Source organism: Leptopilina heterotoma, unplaced genomic scaffold, assembly GCF_015476425.1.
Source record: "Leptopilina heterotoma isolate Lh14 unplaced genomic scaffold, ASM1547642v1 Lhet_65, whole genome shotgun sequence".
Taxonomy (NCBI): Eukaryota; Metazoa; Arthropoda; class Insecta; order Hymenoptera; family Figitidae; genus Leptopilina; species Leptopilina heterotoma.
In genome coordinates this window covers 4,641,924-4,663,348 of record NW_025111152.1, presented here as the reverse complement: position 1 = coordinate 4,663,348, position 21,425 = coordinate 4,641,924, and the positions used below count along the sequence as shown (strand labels likewise).

The 21,425-nt window shown below is 27.1% G+C and overlaps 1 protein-coding gene across 4 annotated transcripts in view; it reads right to left on the bottom strand.

Moving 5' to 3' along the window:
• Positions 1–21,425, bottom strand: part of LOC122510014 (disks large 1 tumor suppressor protein) — a 1,103,313-nt gene that overhangs the window by 177,687 nt on the left and 904,201 nt on the right. For all 4 annotated transcript variants that reach the window (XM_043624398.1, XM_043624394.1, XM_043624397.1 and 1 more), the window contains one exon: positions 17,242–17,374. In XM_043624398.1, coding sequence (XP_043480333.1) covers positions 17,242–17,374 — 133 coding nt within the window. The remainder of the gene's footprint in view (positions 1–17,241; positions 17,375–21,425) is intronic.

Sequence of the window (21,425 nt, the reverse complement as noted above, 5' to 3'; positions counted from 1 at the left end):
CGTATTCGAATACATCTTTTGTAATAACAAAAGCACGTGCAATTGATTCAAAAGCATATTTCATCGTCTAAAATGTACATCTATACAAACTGTAAATACTATTTAATAATTTAACAAAATTGTATTTAAAATATTGGCAACAATTATTTCAAACTAACTAATATGTTTTGAATAAAATTGTATGAACCCTACATCTCAACCATTTTACATATTTTATTAGACAACATTATGCTTCTAGTTCTAAATTATGAATTATTATATTTTAACATATACTTTCTTAATTCAATACAGAAATTATTCTCTCAACAAAATTAAATTCAATAACATTGGTGCTATTGGACCAACAGTTTTTTTTCTCAGTGTAGTTTTTGAAAATATTGTAAATATATTATGTCGAAAATAATTGAATTTCTTACAAGTAGTTTTGGACAATTCAAAAAGTTAATCAATATTTTAAAGACTTTTAATTACAATTTTTGAAAATGATTGTTTTGTCCAAAATTTTAATAATTCTAAACAATTGAATTTTTCAATAAATTTTGAAGTCATAATTTTTTGTAGATATTTGAATTTTCGAAAATATGCACTTAAAAATATAGAAAATAACTGAGTTTTAAAAAATTATAATGAAAAAATTAGGTACATTTTAAATTGCAATACATTTTCAAAACATTACATTACATTTTGTAATATATTATTTTAAAGCTAATTTTCATTAATGTTTAATCTCCATTTTCAAATAATTGCCATTTTAAGAATACTCACAATTATTTTCAAAATTTGCCATTAAAGTTCTTTTATTTTGAATGAAATATTTTAAAAATATATTAATTTCAATAAAATTTGACGTAATTTTAATTATTTAAAAACTTTTTAATCATATCGTTCACTTCAAGTGGAATGTAGGTACGTATGTTTAAAGAACATTTTAGAAGTTACGTATCTTCCACGTTCAGTTTAAAAACCACGTATCTTTCTGTTCCGTGCAAAAACTACGTATCTCTGTCAGTCGCTTTAGAAACTTCTAATAATATTCTAATATTTTTAAGAAAAAAAAATTAAATTATTATTAAAAATATACATTTTATTGCATCAGCTTTTAAAAAAATTATTACTTCATAACAAAATATTAACTTCAAAATAATAATAATATTAATAATAATAAAATGTAGAGCTTCTAAAGTGACTGACAGAGATACGTAGTTTTTGCACGGAACAGAAAGATACATGGTTTCTAAACTAAACGTGGAAGATACGTAACTTCTAAAATGTTCTTTAAACATACGTACATTCCACTTGGAGTGAACGATATATTTCAATAATTGAATTTTTATTACCTACAGTTAGTAATTTGGAAAATATTTGAATTAAAAAAATATTTCGTACTTGAATATTCCGAATTTTTTGAATATAAATTTTCTTCTTAACAAAAACCAGTTAAAATAAATTTTTTCTAATCTGTAAACAATGTCATTAAAGCATTTGACAAACACTAAAAAATAGCAGAAAGCATTTAAAGTTGTTCTTTATAAAAATATATGAACAGAAAATAATAGAATAACATCAAATGTTAAGCTGTAAAATAAACTTTTATTTTTGTCAGTTCCTGACAAAAATAAAACTTTATTTCTAATTATTCATTTACTACTTGTCATCCTGTCTAATGAAAACTTTTAAACTAATTAAGAACTTGAAATATTTAACAAATTTTACGAAAGTTCTGCAAAGTGTTTAATGGTTTTGATTATGGATTCTGGAAGATTCACTTTAACTGGCACCGGAAGCGTAGAAAAATCCTTTTGAAGGCCTTTTTTTACACCCGTTTCCTTTTAATTAAAAATTAACCACTTATTCACTAGTTAATTAGTTAAACATAACTCAATTCATTTAATTAAAAAATATAGATAGAAATTTCTCAAATACCGTATATTTAAATAAAACTTGAACGGGAGTAAAAAATTTTATCAGAATTAAATTTAATTGGCACAAAATAAAAAAAAATATATTCACGATTTGAATTTAAAATCGCAAAGCTCTGGGATTTTAGAAAGGGACAAGTGTCATCGTCTGAATCGTAACCATCTACCTAAAAAATTGTAACGAGGAGCCAGTGAATAACGAGGAACGTTAATTTTTAAGTGCCAAAAAATTAGATCTAACGACCGACATTCAACCTCGAAAATTCTTTTTTACGTTGGTCGTATGTCAAATTTTAATTAAAACAGTTTTTCACTTTAGAAAATAAGGCCAATAAAAAAATCTTTATCGTAATATTAAAAAAAAGAGAGAAGATGAAGAAGAAGCGATAACAAGAATATTTTACATATAAAAATCTCAAAACGAAATGTATATAACTTATTTATCAAGAATTTTTTCCCTCCACTTTAAGACGGATAATTGGCGAACGAATTTGAGAATATAAAGAGGAAAAGTTTTATTTTTTTTTATTGAATTCTACGGCAATTTAAAAAGGAATAAAAAAAGAACCACCTTCCAAAATTGCAGCTGTCAGTTGAATTTTAAACTCGGTTTTGACTGTTCCGCTTCTCTCGACAACTTTTAACGAGTTTCACACAGAGAGAAATAGAGAGAGAAAGATGAGAAAGATCGACAGGAAAAATGTATACGAACCAGAAGGTTCAGTATTCTCTTATAAAGAAAGAAATTACCCACAATTTAGATATTTTAACAGGACTCGAATCGACTTTAAGGCGTAAAAAAATCGTTTTAGTCGATTAAAGAGGCAAAAAAGTCTAAAAAATAGTTGTCACAAATATTTAATTTTGTTTTTCCCTAACTTTTTCCTGATTTCCAGACTTTTTCTTGACTGATGTTGACTTTTTTCCTGACCCTAAAGAATATTCTGATTCACTCTAAAAATTATTAAATACTCAAAAATATTTTTTATTACATTTATTTACAAATTTCTTTAATAAATTGTAAAACTATTCGAAAACATCAATAACTTTTAAGAAATAATGTTGAACAAAAAGAAATATTAAATATACATTCATAAAAAATTACTCTAATGGTTCAACGAAACTAACGTGCAAAATTGGAAAAAAATCAATAACTTCTTTTTTAAATAAATATTTAATAATTATTAATATTTTTCCATATAAATAAAGATTTTTAAAAATATTAAATTCAAACCTTTTTGAAATTAAATAACTTATAATAATTTAGATTATCATAAAATTTTTCAAAAAAAATTTAATTATTTTAAAAAATCCTAATAAAATCCTTCGCAAGAATTCAATTATTTTTAAAAGTAGTAAAATTTCTCAAACGAATTAAATTATTTTTAAAAAAATTTAATAAAATTCGTTTCAAGAATTCTATTATTTTTATAAATAGGTAATAAATCGACTTTTCGGAAATTCATTTTTAAATTAATTTTTATTATAAAATTCTACGAAAATTCAATTATTTAAATTTAAAAAAAAATAATTTATTGAATTTTTGTTAAAATTGAATTCTCATAAAAAATGTTATCAATAAAAATTTTTAAATAATTGAATTCTTTTGACGAATTCAAATAAAATTTTTAAGAATAATCCCATTTTTTATTATTTATAAAAAAAAATTTGTTTGCGTAGAATTTTATTAAAATTTTTTTAAATAATTGAATTTGAGAGAAGATTTTTGCTATTTATAAAGATAATTGAAATCATGACAAGATTTTTTTTTTAATTTTTGAAAATAATTTTATTCTCGTGATTAGTATTGTTATTTATGAAAATAATTGAATTTTGCAAAAAATTTTATTAAAATTCTTGAAAACAATAAATTGAATTTTTGGGAAGAATTTTGATATTTATCTAGATAATTAATTTTTTTCTAAGAATTGCGTTAAAATTTTGGAAATAATATTTAATACAATATTAAAAAATTCAACTTATTTCAACAGAATTAAAATTAAAATTGTATTAAAAATAATTGAAATTATGCGATGAGTTTTATTATTTATGAAAATAATTGAGTTATTGAGAAGAAATTTATAAAAAATTGTAAATATAATTGAATTACTGTGAAACTTTAATTATTTATAGAAATAATTAAATGTTTGCTTAGAATTTTATTAAGAGTTTTTTTTAAATAATTGAATTCTTTTGAAAAATTTTATTAAAATAGCAGATATTTAAAATCATTGAATTGAGGAAAATTTTGAAAAATAATTAAAATTTTTCCAAGAATTTTATTAAGATTTTTGAAAATAATTGAATTTCGGAGAAGAATTTTATTATTTATAAAGAATACTTGAAATTTTGACGAGAATTATTAAATTTTTTTTAAAAACCAAGTTCTTTAAAATGTCTAATTAAATTCATTCAAAATTGAGTTTTCTTATGAATTTTAAAAATTCAATTTTTTCGAGTACTTTTACTAAAAATCCCTGACTTTTCCCTGATTTCCCTGACCTGTGGCAGCCCTGTGATTACAAATCTGAAGTCCGATTTTTAAAATTCAAAATGGAGGATCCAATATGACGGAATATTTTTCAAAAATTTATCGGATTCCATTAAAATTCGATAAATTATTTTATAATTTTTTTATTATTATGTATTTTGTTATTTTATTAATGTTATGTGATATTTTATGATATATTAATAACACTGGTTTACAAAAAACAATGATGTTGTGATTATTTAAAAATTCCTGTGTTTATTGAATGTTTGAGTGTCAATGAAAGAAGAAAATACAAAAAAAAATTTCAATTTATTCAGACCCCTAAAAAATAGTCGGAAATAGTCCAAAAATGTACTATCCAAAACCTGTTTAAAAAAATCTTCTCACTCCTAAAATAAAATTGAATCATTATCGGTAAGACTAACGCAATAATTTTCCTAATTCAAGGTTGAAACATTCTTCGAAAAATATATTATTATCGAATATACAGAGAAGCGGTTTCCAAAGAATAGATGAATGTAAATATTAAACCAAATAAAATTAAATAAATTACAGAAAAATAAATAATTAACTTTTATAAAGTATACATATACATACATAATATGTAAAACTGAAACTTTATTCAGAAATTTGGTTGAAACCAAATGAAATATTCCATTTAACTTGGCAGTAATATTTTATTAGCCCCCGGCATAATTCTGCACAAGTGAACAGTGCAATTAATTCTATCCTTTTCTCCATTTCTTCCTTTTCGTTTAGTGAAACTTTTCTTGGGAAAGGAAAGATTCATTCAAGTCCTCGAGGTGAGAAAAAAGGAAAAAAAATTATAACAAAACGAGTAAAACTGAGACAGGAAACTTATTAAGGTTCTATATAACAGTTGAGAAATTCGAGCAACAAATTTATAAGGCACATGATCTCCTCCTCGAAAGGGGAAAAGAGAGGGGGATTCTAAGATGAAAATCCTATATAATTTATCGTCATTTCCTAATAATGTTTTATTATTACACTTAAACGAGATCAAGATAATTGTTTAACTACCTCGAAAAAGCAATTTTTTTTCTTCGGAATCTTTGTTAATGGATCCTCTCTTTTTTGGGAAGGGTAGATTTCAAATTATCATTATCACTTTTATTGTCTGATAAATCTTCTTTATTAGTCGAAGAAATTAAGTTGAAAACCTTCTAGAAATGTTTCTCAAAATAAATTACGTCTTTCACATTTGCAAATTGCTTTAAATTATACACATAAATTGCAAAAGGAATGTAAATCAATTTTCAAAGAACTTCGAATCTAACGTTAAAAAATAAAATTAATGTACAATTTTTAAAATTTTTTTTAAAAATTAATAAATTGTAATGTTTATTACAAAGTAATTAATTTTTTTACTATTTTGTAAATAAAATAATGTACTAATAATTAAAATTATACATAAACAAGAAATAAAGTTTAAATTGGTGAGAGAAAAGTAATTTAATTGAGATTTTTATATAAATTTAACAATATATTTATAGTTTAAAACTATACCTATTAGAAATAATTGGAGAACATAATAAATTAGAGATAATTCTATTTCGAAGTCGGTATAAATCAATGAAACAGAAATTAACATGAAATATTATATGTACTACATTAATATACCTAGCATTTGATTATTAATTTCAAATTCATTGCAGAAATATATGGATTATATTGAATTCTAAATGAAAATAGTGCTGATCGAGAGAGGTTAAAAGAAAAGTTCAAAGAGCAACAATATGAAATTTGATATATTATTTAGATTAACGTTAATTAATTTAGTAAACCTAATAAAATAATTGAAGGAAATTAAATTTCATTAACATGTAAAATTAATTGCCAAAAATTATCCCTAATGAACGAAATCAATTATTTAATAATTAATTCACTGCTATTTCAATAAATTAATAATTCTCTATTTTCACACAAATAATATAGAAAATAATTCAATATATATAAAAGAAAAATATTTTTCGAATAAATTTCCTATCATTTTTCTCTTAAAATATAAAATAAATAAAGCTAATTTTTTGTGAATAATTATAAAAAATTTTGAGAAAGAGCAGTTTCGTGCAAAAGTTTTAATGTTTTTAAAATTAATTACATATAATAAAACACTTTAAAATTATCAGTTGAGGCGGTCACTCCTAACAAAAGGGCTTAGCGGGTTAAGTATGCAAAAAGTGACCCCGCATGTATTAAGCTCATATTAGTATCTTATATTGCTACCAATATGAGCATAAATTTCTGCAAGATTCAACCCCCCCCCCTCGATTTCCTTTGGGAGTTATGGAGGGGGAAAAATAAATAAAAAAACTCGATTTTCTCGAAAACCACTGGACCGATTTTAATAAAATTTAAATATGTCATAAATGCTAGTAAGGCTTTTAAGAAAAAAAATCTAAATTTTTTTTCAAAAGAAGTTAAAAAATTAATTTAAAAATTTTTTTTGAAGATGAAGTTTTGAAGTGATCGCTCTAATTTTTATTTTAAAAAATACCTTATAATGTCCTCTTTAACATATATTTTTTACAGATTTTTAAAAAATATAGTTTTTTCAAAAAACGACTTTTTTGAAGAAAAAAAAATTCAAAAAACTCATTTTTCTTAAAAATTTTTTAACCCATTTTACTGAAACTTAAATATGTTATAAAAAGAACAAAATAATCCAAAAAAGTTCAGAAATTTTTTTTTTATAATTTTGAAATTTTCAAAAAAAAATTTATTTACTTTTTTTTTTAGAAGCACCTCTAATTTTCTGTTTTAAAAAATATCCTTGATATATATTATGGATATACATATTTAGGGGGAAAGAGAAATAAAAAAAACTCGAATTAATTTGTAAAAAGGAAAATACTACAAACAAGTCACATTTAATAAAATAAATAATATTATTTAATATTTTCAGATATTGATAAGCAAATTGTGAAAGCCATAATCTCACTCTATTTTATGTCACAAATATTTTATTAAAATTTTTTTAATTAACCCCTTAACTGTTTGAGGAAAATACAACATGACTGTCCCAAACTGCCCAGCGGAATCTGATACTTTTTCAAATAGTATAATATATTTAAATTATAATTAATTATTCAATTATTTTCTAAAATATCATTAATGACCCTTATAATTTCTTATAATATTGATATAAAGAAAAATATTTATCAATTTATATACAAATTATATTTATTTTGAGTGATAGTGAACACGACCCACGGGTGGGTTGGAAACAGTTATGGCCATACTTTTTCACGACCCACCCGTGGGTCGGAAACAGGCAACGGGTTAAAAGTACTTTTAATATCTCAACATACAACATATTTATTTGTGGGGGGGGGAAGTCTATTCGGTGAAAAAAAGCATGTTTTTAAGAATTTTTTTTTTGTCGATACGCAGAAAGTTAATTTATTTTATCGCTTTGCATATAATATTGCAACATTTGAACAATATTTCTCTAAATTTTAATTAAAAAGTATTAAGAATTGACCGAGATAATGAGATTTTCCTCAGGCGCCTCCAAAAAAAAAATTGATTTGGCTTTCAAGTGCTACGAAAAATTAAAAAATAAAAAAATTCTCCCAGCGTTACCTCAAAAACATCTCATAACAAATGCACTTTGTTTTTTTTGTTTTAGATGATTCTGTTACGAGTTAGAGTGAACACCGCAAATCAATTTTTTTTTGAGGTGCCTGAGGAATATCTCATCATTATCTCTCTCAATTCTTAATATTTTTTAATTAAAATTTAGAGAAATATTAATTATAGAAAGTGAATTTATCATTCGGCAGTTAAATATTAAGAAGAAAGAAGCTATCAATAATCCGAATCAAATTTATACAAACAAATTAAATATCTTAAATAAATCTCTATAAGCTCTTAGATTTCATATGAGAAATATTGTTCAAATGTTACAATATTATGTGCAAAGCGATAAAATACATTAACTTTTTGCGTATCGACAAAAAAAATTCTTAAAAACATGTGTTTTTTTCAACGAATAGACTTTACCCCCCCCCCCCTTAATTATTATAAAACATGAATATATATCGATTTACTTTTATTAAAATAATTATTTGATATTAGAATATTTAAAAAAATAAAAATTTCATATTGTGTACTTTTGAACCGAAAAGTCGAAGAAAGACACCTTTTTCGAAACAAGTAGGAAAAAGTCCTGAAAGTCATACTATTCGAGGCCTGAAATATCACAGTCTAATGTGAAATTAAAAATTGCCAATGTGAAATGAAGATACGAATGAAGTACCTTTAGTGATGATATAAAAATCTTGGAAATCAAAGGAAGAAGAGAAGAATAATCAGAACAAAATCCACATGCTGGAGGTTCATAAAATTCTCCTCTCCATCTGAAACCACAAGCATTTGGATTTATCCAACGCGGAGATAAGAGCAAGAGATGCGATCCGCCCCAGCTCTCTGGATCAACGATCCAAAGCTTCCTAAATTGCGCCACTAGGATATTTCTTCCATCGCATCGTATGGGGAGTCGTGATCGATCCTCATTCTCCACGTACATGTAGAGAGTCGATAGTTAATTATACAGTCGGTCCAGCGGCTTGTATGGACGAGCACAAGTGCTGCGAGATAGATAGATAAATAGTTTGAGAGAGGAATGGATCCTAAACCAAAGAGCTAACCGAGAGAGGGAGAGAATTACGAAGAGAGGATAACGTATACCGAATAAACGGAGGATCGGACGCTGGATTGTGGTGGACATTGTGCCAGCTAATTGCTCATGGATTAAGGACTTATCGAATCGGTTTACAGGCAAAAGCGATCTCATCTAACACACATCGTGTACCATTCCTTCTTGCTTCACTCATGATTTTAAATTTATCTCCTTTTCCCCTCCCGAGGGAAACATCTGCTCGCGTTACATTTATTCAGGCATACTAATGAGAACAAGACGGATTTTTCTTTTTTAAAAAGTAAAAAACCAATCTTAGAATACAGATTACAAAGAACTCGAATCTTAAAATACAGATTCCTCAAGCTTTTTTAAATTGCGACCTACAAAAAATCTAATGGACTCTCAAGACAAACGTTGATCCACCTAAGTTGATTCTTATTTTTTAGTTTTGAATTCATTTTCTTAAATATTCAAATAGTCAGGTTTGAAAACAAAAATTTGATTGTCTACCTATTTTAAAAATAAAATTTATAACTGTGGCTGATTTTCCTTGACTATTTTCAAAAACATTAATAAGATTGGTTAAATAATCTTCAATGTCCGAAATCTTTTATAAGATAAGGCAAATAAAACGAAAACATTCGGACAATGAATAAAAATCCAACGCTTCGAAATCTAAATGATTTCCTCTTCAGGAAGACTATAAAAAAATATATACAAAATTAAAATAATAACAATTAATAACTTAACAAATAAATAAAATAAAAAAATTATGAATAATTATTATCTTACAAAAGATTAATAAGTCAAGTAAATGAAAACTTAAATTTTATACCCTGGCAATAAATAAATAACACATAAATAATGAATAAATAAATAACAGTTCACAATAAAATAAAAATGATTTGTCAAATTAAGTAAAAGCATATTGCAAACCGCAAAATCAAATTTAAATCTGAGCTCTAAACTCTATCGAGTCTTATAATGAAATCAATTAATTAATTATAGAGAGAAGAACAAAAACAAATAAATTAAATAAGAACAGAGAATGAAACACAATGAGTACTTTTGTGTTAAATTACTGAAAATAAAATTCAAAATCATTTCGTAAGATTTATCAAAATTATCCAAGTCAGTCATTTTATTTAAACTATTTTCTCCTTCTTTTTTTAGGAAAAACATTTCTGATTATAATCGTTTATTAAGATTTGGTTCAACATCTAAAATATTAAATTCATTCCATTTTATAAAATGTTGAGAAGAATCACTATTAGAATTTGTCAAATGGTTAGTTATAGCATTATGATTCATATGTTCCTTTTTACGAATGTGTAATCTATAAACATAAATTAATGAATTTATTAAATTTTGTATTGACACTAAAAACTGTTTGGATGTTAATAAAGTTTTAAATACCTAATCTTCTGATATTTTCTGATATTTGTCCACAATAAGAAAATATTTTTTTAACTCATGTATTATTATTACTATTGTTATTAATATTATTTGAAAATTTTCTACTATTAATTTCAATAATTCTTTTTTTCAGATGTTTGCGAGATGTTTGTTAACAAATTGATCAAGATATTTATTAAGTTTTAAAAGTTTTTTTTTTTATTGTTTATACTCCTGCCCTATTGGCTTTACGCACTTCGACAAGAGTCCCCGAGAAATACTTTTTTGGATTAAGCATAACCATTCTACTTTAGAAATTTTTCTATATATTAACCTAATTTTGCGTCTACAGCCGACTTTATTAGGAGTACTCGCATTACGCCTGGACCACCCGTCAATGGGTTTTCTCGCCAGAGAAGAGGGAAACTGTAGAAAACCTCTCTGAGTACAACCGGTTTATCGACAGTCGAGTTCTAATGGTGTGTACCGGACAATAATCGACGGTGCACATCATTATACCTCGACGTCAAACCTCCCGCTCAGATTGTCTCACCTGCCGGAAAAATACCAAGCCAAGTGGGCGCGAACCAAGGGTACTTATACCCTTGGTCCTTAAACGACCACCAACGCCAGGCATCTATCCGACTGAGCCAATCTGTCGGTCAGTTTTAAAAGTTTAACTAGTTTAACTAAATTTATATTTTTATTATGAAATTTTTTATCAGAAAGTATCAAAACAGTATCAACAAGATTTTTAATAATTGCAATTTTGTGTTGTATTGGATGATATTTCTTTTTTTAAATAACCCTTTTTCGGTGAAAACCAAATGTTTAAACAATTTTTTAAATAATTTATAAAAATTATTTATATTATTCTATTATTTTCAAAAAATTTTAACCCAAAATATTCTTTTCTTTTTAAATTAAGTGTATTCTACAAAACGACTATTTTTTCCCAGATGTCCTTAAGTATAATTATTATTAATTTGAAGAAAGTTACTCTAAAATTGAATTATTTACTGAAGTAAAAAAACAAGGTCAATGCAGATAAAAGTAAAACCGCATTCATATTTTTTTATTTTTGAATTAAAAAAAGGTCCTTGAATTTTGGGGTCGTCGCTGAAGGTCGAAAGGCATTTTATCATGAAACACAAAAGAATTAAATAATTTTCTTAATTTTTAGATTAGAAAAGTGACTTGAGAAATTTTTCATCTCCCTATAGTTGAATGAAAGAAGTAAAACTGGTTAAATTTTCATATCTAAAAAGTTATTCTTCGCCATGTCAAAGATGTTTTTGTATGCGGATAAGCAATCGAATGATTTAAATGTTTTCTCATTTGCATTTTTTAAAAAAGACAAACAAATAGTATATTACATTATAAGGGCAGAAAGTTCGAGATTCCTGCACTGCGCGAAATCATTGCGTAGTTTAAGGCTTTCGAATTTCTGCCCGTGTAATGTATACTATTTTTCTTTATATACGGTCGAAAGTACGCTCGCTAATTTATTTTTTAAGAAAATTGCAATCGTGTTTCATTTGACAGCCGGCCATCTTTATTTACTTTTGCTCCTCGCTTCAACGCCTCTAGCGGACACTCGCGAAGCTCTGGTTTTTCTCTGTCTCTCTCTTGCAAACAATATTCGCCTGCCCCGACATTTGATGCACGAGCGAAGCGAGTGCTTCTGGTCGGGGGCAGGCACGAAAAAAAATGTGAAAAAGATAAATTAATATTATATTTTTAAAAGAATTTTTCTGTTGGTACAAAATTAATTTTATGTTTCTAAAATTCTAAACGTTCTAATGAACACAATTGAGGAGCAGGGAAGAAGAACTAACGTATTCTCTAATATCAGCTCCGAGGCCCCCGTTGGGGGTCCACGTGGAAGATCCATGAGGAGAAATCCACGAGGGCACCAGCAGGGCCCCTGCTCTTAGCCATTATGAATGCCCTGCTCAACAATTTTTCTAAGTCCAAACAACGAATATTTTTTACAACAAAAAATTATTGTTTACAATCATTTTAAACAATGAGAAACACGTTTTTAACAAATATTTAATGTTACTTTTTTTGAAAATATTGAACTTACCTAAGGGCAAATCCTTGAGGGCCCACGCGAGGGGCCCGTGTGGATCGCCCACATCATTGATTATACCAAAAATTTCTAAGTCCAAACAAAATATTTTTTTTACATCAACAAATTAATGTTTATAATGATTTTAAACAATTAAAAACACGTTTTTAACAAATATTTAATGTTACTTTTTAAAAAATATAACTCACATGAGGGCCCACGCGAGGGGTCCTCATGGATTACCCACATCATTAACTTAGAAAAAATTTCTAAGTCCAAAAAAAAAAATTTTTTTATATAAAAAAATTAATGTTTATAATGATTTTAAACTATGAAAAACGCGTTTTTAACACAAATGTTTTGACATTTTTTTTTATTTTTGAAATGATAAAAATATTAATTTATGAATATTTATGGTCTATTACTATATTATTAATATTGTTATTATTATTATTAAACTATTTAATTATTTGTCATGATGTATTAGTGTCAATAAATAATTTATTGAATCATCAAGTCACGTACAATAAGAAAATAATTTTTATGTAGGTTCCGTAGCATAGTGGTAAGAGTCATTACCATGGAAAGGATGAGGGCCTTTGGACGCACATGTCTGAGGGATTGCCTCGGCATGCATCGTGACCCTTCAACTAATTATTTAACTATGTTTTCAAATCAAAAAATATATAATAAAGCGAAAATTCACAGGATTGATTGTTATATATTAAAATTAACCAGAAATCATATTGCGAAAGCAATTAAAAATATATAAAATCCGTTTATTGCATTACCTTTTACCACAAATAATAACAATGTAATCAAAAATATAATCGCGAAGGGTCACCTGCCTGTCGAGGCATTCCCTATTCTAGACAAAGAAGGTTTCATTCAAAATGATTGTAATGTGCCCATAATTTACCATATTTCAAGACATATGTATAGCGGAAAGATAATCTATAATAAACATGACTTAATTAGGGATAACACAATCAAAATGGTGCTCTCTAGGGCGCTGGCTCATAGAGATAAAAATGATAAGACTACGAAGAATGCGACAAGATATGTGTTTTTTTTGTCAAAACATCCTATTTTGATTTAAAAGAGAGTTATAGTTAGACTTTTGTCTTCACTTTTTCTTTTTCCGTAAAATGTTGTATGAATGAAGAATACCATTACTATCGAAATACAACAATGTCGCGTCTGCGAGCGCAGTGTTACACTGCCGTTTCTTTTGTATTTGACCTATAAGACTGATAAATTTATTAGTTGTATATTGAACTTGTTACTTGTTCCTATGTAATTATATTATTGTTATTAAATAAAGTGATTTAAAAAAAAAAAAAACATAGTGGTAAGAGTGTTGTCTGGTAGTTAGTAGGTCGTAGGCTCAATTCCCGCGTGAGTCAGTTTTTTTTTTGGTCACGATTTAATTAAAAAAAGTAAAAATTGTTAAATAAGAATGTTATTTATCAATAATTGGACTAATTTGTTATTAATAAATTATTAATTTATTAATTTAATTGAAAATAAAGTTGAGCGCATTTTATGAAATCCACGAGGGCATCGCGTGGAAAATCCATATGGAATCCATGAGGATTTTCCTCGAGGGCACCCATGAGGGAAAGCATGTCACGCCTTCGAGGGCTCCGCGTGGATTGCCATTACGGATTCCACATGGCAAGAGGGCAATCCACGAGGGCCCCGCCGGGGGCCCTCACCATTTTTCTGCACGGGTAATGTTTATTAAAATAAGTTTTGAAAATAATTATATCAGCAAAAGATTTCGTTCATTTCAATATTCAGAGCTTGTGGACAATAAAGTATAAAAAGTTTTCTTGATAATTTTTTATCTCATTTTATATTGCGATAACAATTATTCGTTAAATTTTCATTGACTCGAAATTTTCTTATTTACCGACAGAGAATTCTTTTACTCCCGCTGTAATAGAGGTTGGGTGCTTGGTGGCCAAAAGACTAAATTGCCATTTCGCTAAATTAAAATTTTACACAGTAAGAGGTTAGGTTCGAAACACTCAGTCGGTAAAACAGTTTTGCTGTGCGTGGTTTAGCAAAATGGCAATTTAGCCTTTTGGCCACCAAGCGGGTATGAAAATCAACCAAAGCACAAATGTTTGACTTTCTGCTGCGAAATCGCAGAGGGAAGTACGTACTTTCGACCGAGGTATGAAGAAAAATGTATTTGGTGTTGCTGATCACAAATTAGATATTAAATTTTCCAAATTCAAAATGGTAGATCCAATATGGCGGCAAAGAACATTTTTTTATTTTAATTTTTTTTTGTCCACCATATTGCATCCGCCATTTTTAATTTTGAAAAAATGATGTCATATTCGCAATCAGCGACCTCAAAAACTCCCCCGTAACGATTTTCGAGCAAATCCAATGATTTTGAAAAAAAATGTCCGCCATATTGGATCCGCCATTAAAAATTTAAAAAATTTTAAAAATCTGATTCCATATTCGTAATTAGCGACCTCAAAAACCCCCGAGTAACGATGTTTAAGCAAAGCCGATGATTTTTTTTTTAAATTTCGAAACTTATGAACAAAAACTTTAAATGCGTTTTTCTCAAACTGACTTTTTTTGATCTGGTAAAAGTGATATCTCGAGTTCTTCTGAAGTGATTTTAAAAAATTAAACGGCTTTTCATTCAGCGTCATCATGCCTATAAGTGGAACCTCAAAAACTGGAAAATTTCTAATTCCCCTTTTTTTATAAGAGAAATTCTGAATAAAAACACCTTTTTTTTGCATATTTTGGGGGAAAAGTACTCTAAAAAAATGGGAGGAAGAAAATTCCACTTTTTTGAGGTTCCACACCTAAAGCCTGTTTTGAACTGGAATGTCCCCTTAAATTAACTGGACGTTGTCAACTGGATGCCAGTTTCAGCTTCATTAATTTTTTATTAAAATTATAATTTCACAATAATTGAGTGTCTGGATGCTTTTTTTTTTTTAGTATTTTTAGTATTTTTAGTTCATTTTCGCAACTGTAGGTGGCGTCTTTCAAAAAGTACATTTTATTCAAGGAGACAGTTTCTGAGCAACCTATATTACATAAATTAAAAATTCAAACGGAAATCTCTTCATAAGAATCTGTAGATTTTGAGAAAAGTGTCTCTCCGTTTTCAAAAATGTATTTTCGAGAAAAACGCGTCTAAAGTTTTCGTAACGCGTATTACAATGAGTTAATATAAAAGTTCTGTAACTTTTTTTACATGCTCCTTTAAAAATGTTTTAGAACAGTAATTTTATGATGCTAAGAGACATTTTTAACCCCTTGATTACGAATCTGACATCAGTTTCTTAAAATTTAAAATGGCGGATCCAATATGGCTGAAGATTTTTCAAAATTGATGGAATTCGCTTGAAACGTCAGTTTTGTAAAATTCAAAATTACGGGTCCAATATGACAAAACTAAAAATTAACAAGAACTATAATTTTTTCACTTTTGCAAATCGACATTTTTACGAATTGTCACTTTTGCGATATATCATTTTTACGAATTGTCTTTATTACGAATAGTTATTGTTCCAAAATTTCATTTTTTCGAATTGTCATTTATACGAACTGCCATTTATTCGAATTGTCATTTTCACGAAATGTCATTGTAATGTAATTGTAATTGTAATTGTAATTGTCATTGTAATTGCTATAGTAAATCTACATATGCATACAAGTCTACTATAGCAATTTTCGCAAAAATATCAATTCGCAACAATGACATTTAGTAAAAATGACAATTCGAATAAATGGCAGTTCGCATAAATGACAATTCGCAAAAATAACTTTTCGCAAAAGTGACAATTCGTAAAAATGGCGATTCGCAAAAGTGACATTTCGTTAAAATAACAGTTCGGATAAATGCGGTTCGGTAAAATATCAGTTCGATCAAATGACATTTGAAGAATAATTACACGGAAAAAATCTTGGGTGACGTGCAATCCCAATCGTCGGAAATTGGAGGAACTATAGTTTGGATGTGCTACGTTCTCAATTCGGGAAATCTACGTTCCCATGTTGGTGGCGCTGAACACCCAAGATTTGAGACTCAAAACCTTGGGACTGCAATAGCCGCATCTTGGGCGTTCAGCACGCCCAAGTTGGAAATGCAGCTCCTCCAAACTAAAGTCGTATCGCATTCGTACATTTTCGGTCTACTTGGAACGGCACGTCACCCAAGATTTTTTCCGTGTATGCGCCTCGAAAAAATTTCAGTCAAATTATACAATTATTATATTGAAACCGACATTTTGAATTTTGAAAAATTGATGTTTATATTCGTAATCAGCGACTCTGATAACCCCCTAAAAACCAATTTCAAGCGAATTTCATCAATTCTGAAAAATCTTCAGCCATATTGGATCTGCTATTTTTAATTTTTAAAAACTGATATCATATTCGTAATCAGCAGCGACCCGGAAAACCTTCGATCTTATTTGCATAAAATTCGCAATGCAAAGTAATTAAACGCGTAAATTTTGAAAACAGGTATTTTTTCGAGTGAAATTTCAAAATCGTTTTCCTTTATTTTTCATGGAATTCCCAAGAGAACTTCGCTTTGAAGTTTCGCAACATGGGTAAATGAGCGACTTAGTTATCAAAGTGATGTAGGAAAAAAACTTCCCTAGCGCTTTATATACCTACTGTAGAAAAAAACAGTTTTGGAACTTACCTTGACACGTCTTCCTGAGATACGGCGCGAGGTGTCCCGGTTCCATGAAGAGCAAGCGAAGATGCATGACGCGATTCCTGCGAATACGCCAGTGAATTGTTCTCCAACGCCAAGACAGAGCCATTTTGTTTTCCTTGACAGAAAAATAACAAGTAACAAGTTAATGAAATGAAAAAAAGAAATACAAGAATACAACCATAAGGAAAAAAGTTAAAAAAGAAGAGTATAAAGAAATCCATTTGAAAATAAAAAAATTTAATAAATACTCAAATTTCCATTGCGAGAAAAATTTTCAGTCAATTATTTCATTTTTTCTTTTTTTAAAGTGAAATAAAGAATGAATGAATAATTTTTCAAGTTTTTTTAAAGAAAATTTTTGCCCTTGAAACTCGTAATTTAAGTGTAGGGGAGAAATATAAAACTTCTTCCAAGAGTCTAGAGAAGCTCGAACGATTCGCGAGGCACCAGGAAGGGGTTTGGTTGCAAGCACAAGAGGGGTCGTTTTAAAGGAGCTATTTGAATTCCGTTATGACGTAATGCCAAAAGTTGGTCGCGCTTCCTAGTATGTTCTTGACGTGGTCCAAGGGATGAGGTAAACTTTACGACCTCCGCTTTATAACGCCAATGAATAAATTATATCGATCGACAGTGTAGCGAGGAAAATGGTGCTTGGTCTTCGGAGTGAAACGAAAAGCGCGAGGGCTTCCTCCTTCTTAAGATCGAAAATTCATTTTTCTCCCGCACTTAGGTGAAACAAAATCAAGTGTTTACTTTTTTCATCCAACCTTACACGCACTCTTGCAGATTACTTAAATTTACACTCAAACAAAACTGCAATTCATTCACTAATTTGTTTGTCATTGTTATTCCAAATAATGACTTTGAATAAATAAACAAACACAATAATATTATCATGCAACAAAAATACACAGAAAAGAAAACTAGTTAAGAAATTTAACAAGGGATAATGACCACTTATAGGTTTAATTATTGCAAATGTAATATAAAACGAAAGTACTAAACATAGGTCAAACAATATACAGTTTCTTTTGAATGCCAAAGAACAACTATGAGTCAAAAATATAGCGCAGAAATGCAAGATATATGTAGAATCTGTCTGTTTGAAGGTGGCAGCACTGTACGAACCGCATGTTGATAGCATGCAGTAGAACGCGTTTAATTTCAAGGTCCTTTAGTTTCATCTTTCCCCTATTTTATCCTCCCACTAAATATAGTCGACTGGTGATGTAACTTCAAATGTCGGACTGACCAGCGTTTGAGTAAACATAACCTTTTGTTATGTAAACAAGTTAGCAGTTCTCACAGATTGGTTTAAGTTCTTAAGCAAAATTATCACAGATTTTATGCAATATATTTTATTAAACAACTAGCTGTCGGACGCGTACGCGTCTTCGACGGGTTTTAGTTTCTGCTAATACATTTGAAAGGGTGTCTACCAACCGGGAAATAGACGGGAATTAAATTTGACTGGGAAAAACTAATAATTATAGTTACCATTAACTATTTCGTTAGGAAAATATCACTATTTGAATCAGTGACAGACTTTTTTCTATCAATTATTATCTTTCAAAATTTTTTAAAAATTCTCGTCAAAATCCAAATTATCTTTATAAATAACAAAATTCTTCCCCAAAGTTCAATTATTTTCAAACCAATTTCAAATTCCCAAAAATAGTACGCAAACATTTAATTATTATCATAAATAATAAAAGTTTCTCAGGAATTCAATTATTTACAAATTTTTTATAAATTCCTTCGCAATAATTCAATTATTTTTGTAAATAATAAGATTTTTTTAAGCAATTAAATTATTTTCATAAAAAATAATTAAAAATATTGTAGGATATAATAATTGATTTGAAATGATGAAAATAATTTTGAAAAAGTTACTGTAATAATATTCTTAAAGTATAAAACAATGATTTTATCACTCGGTCATCTTTCTTTAATTATTATAAAAATATTCTTATAAGTTATTGAATTTAAAAAGATTTAAATTTGAAATTTTTGAAATTCTTAATTCCTATATGGAAAAATAATGTTGATTAAATATTTATTTAAAAAAAAGTTATTGATGTTTATTTAATTTCACAATTAAAGAAATTCGTAAATAAATGAAACAGAACATTTTTTTGAGTAAAATTTTTTCCTTTATTTTCTAAAAATTTAAAAAGATTCAATTTGATTTTCAATTAAAATTTGTAATTGACAAATAGAATAGAATATGTAATGTTTCTTTTCCAAAAGAAAAGAATGAGTTTCTGAACAATATTGTTATTGAGAAATATAAATTATGCATAAAATGGGTATATTTCCTATTTCTTATTTATAATTTTTTTTAACAATTAACAATATTCTCATATTTTTTATAAATGAAAAGGAGAAAACTTTGCATAATTTAGATCAGTCAAACGAAATTTGTTATAGAAAAAAGCATATAGTAAACAACAAAGTTTTTATAAAATTTCCTGACATTTCTCTGATTTTCCGTGACTTTTCCCTAATTTCTCCGATTTGTGGCAACCCCGTTACTAAAATAAAAACAAACGGAGAATCTAAAAAAAGAAATATAAAACTATTCATTCTAGAATCGATTTTCAATAATGAATCCGAAAATATCGACATTTCCAGTGTATCTGAGTATCACGGGTCTTATAATAGACTGCAAAATGACATTCGTTAAAGTAGTAATCAAAACTTTTTTTCCTACCTTTATAAAATCCGTCGCAAAGAACTTGAAATGCTCTATTAAAAACGTTTACGTGGAGAAGGAAACGAGACACCTGGACACAGCGTTAGAGATTCAAATAAAAGACGAATATAAAAAACCTCAAACAAAAGTTTTAATTTCCCAAAGTTTGTTGCAGCAGACATTTCAAGTATTTTCACGAGTAGTCTCATTATTTCTGTCTTTAGATGAATTCTCATCGTGGAATTATTCACGCTTTATAAATAATGAATTTTTATTAATTAAATTTTAATTTTGCATTAAAAGTTGATTATATATTTTGTATACCTAAATAAATAATTTCATTATAACAGGGTTGCCACAAAAGTTTATATTTTTTTCCCCTGATTTCTAGAAAAAATGTTCACTTTTTCCCTGAACTTAAAGAATATTCTGATTCACTTTAAAAATGATTAGATACTCAAAAAAACATGTTCTATCGCACTTATTTACGAATTTCTTTAATTGTAAAATTATTCGAAAATATCAATAAATAACTTAACTTCTTTTTTAATCATTATTATTTTTTCATAGGAAAAAAGATTTCAAAAATTTCAAATTCTAACCTTTTGAAATTCAATAACTTGAAAGAATATTATTATAAAACATGAAGAAATGGATCACTTCGAGTCGAAGACTCGTGATTGTGATTCATTTCTGCATGTTTTATAATAATTAAAGGTGACCGAGTGAAAAAATTATTATTTTATATTATAATATAAAAATATTTTTACTGTAACTTCTTAAAAATTATTTTTATCGTTTAATTCAATAATTATTTTCTACAATTTTTAAATAAAATTCTAATAATTTATGATAAAGTTCTTTTGAGAATTTTCAAATTCATTTGTTTACAATTCAGTTTTACGATATTTGGATTATTCGGAAATTCTTCGATTAAATATATACATTAGAAAATAAAAACTTGAAATAATTTTAAAAAATTGCGATTCAGCTTTTTGAAAAAAATTAGTTCCATAGAATTTTCAATTAAAAGTATGAAAAATTCGAACTTTCAAAGATTTTAATTGGAAACCTTTACAAAATTCAATTATTTCTAAAAATTGCAATTATTAGTAACTTCTCCAAAGTTAAATCTAAAACATTAAATAAAATTAATTTGTTCATCAATTTTTATTAGATAATTCTACGAGAATTCAATTATTTAAATACAAATGTAAATAATTTATTTTAATAAAATTTTCATTAATAATTACATTTTTTGAGGAATTTGATTAAAATTGTAGGTATAAAAAATAATTGAAATTCGGGAATAAGTTTTATTATTCATGAAAATAATTGAATTATTACGAAGAATTTTATAAAAAAGTTTACAACAATTGATTTTTTGTCGAAAAAATGTAGTTAATTAATAATTAAATTCCTGTAAAATTTTCATTATTTTAGAAGATAATTGAATAGTCGTTTAGAACTT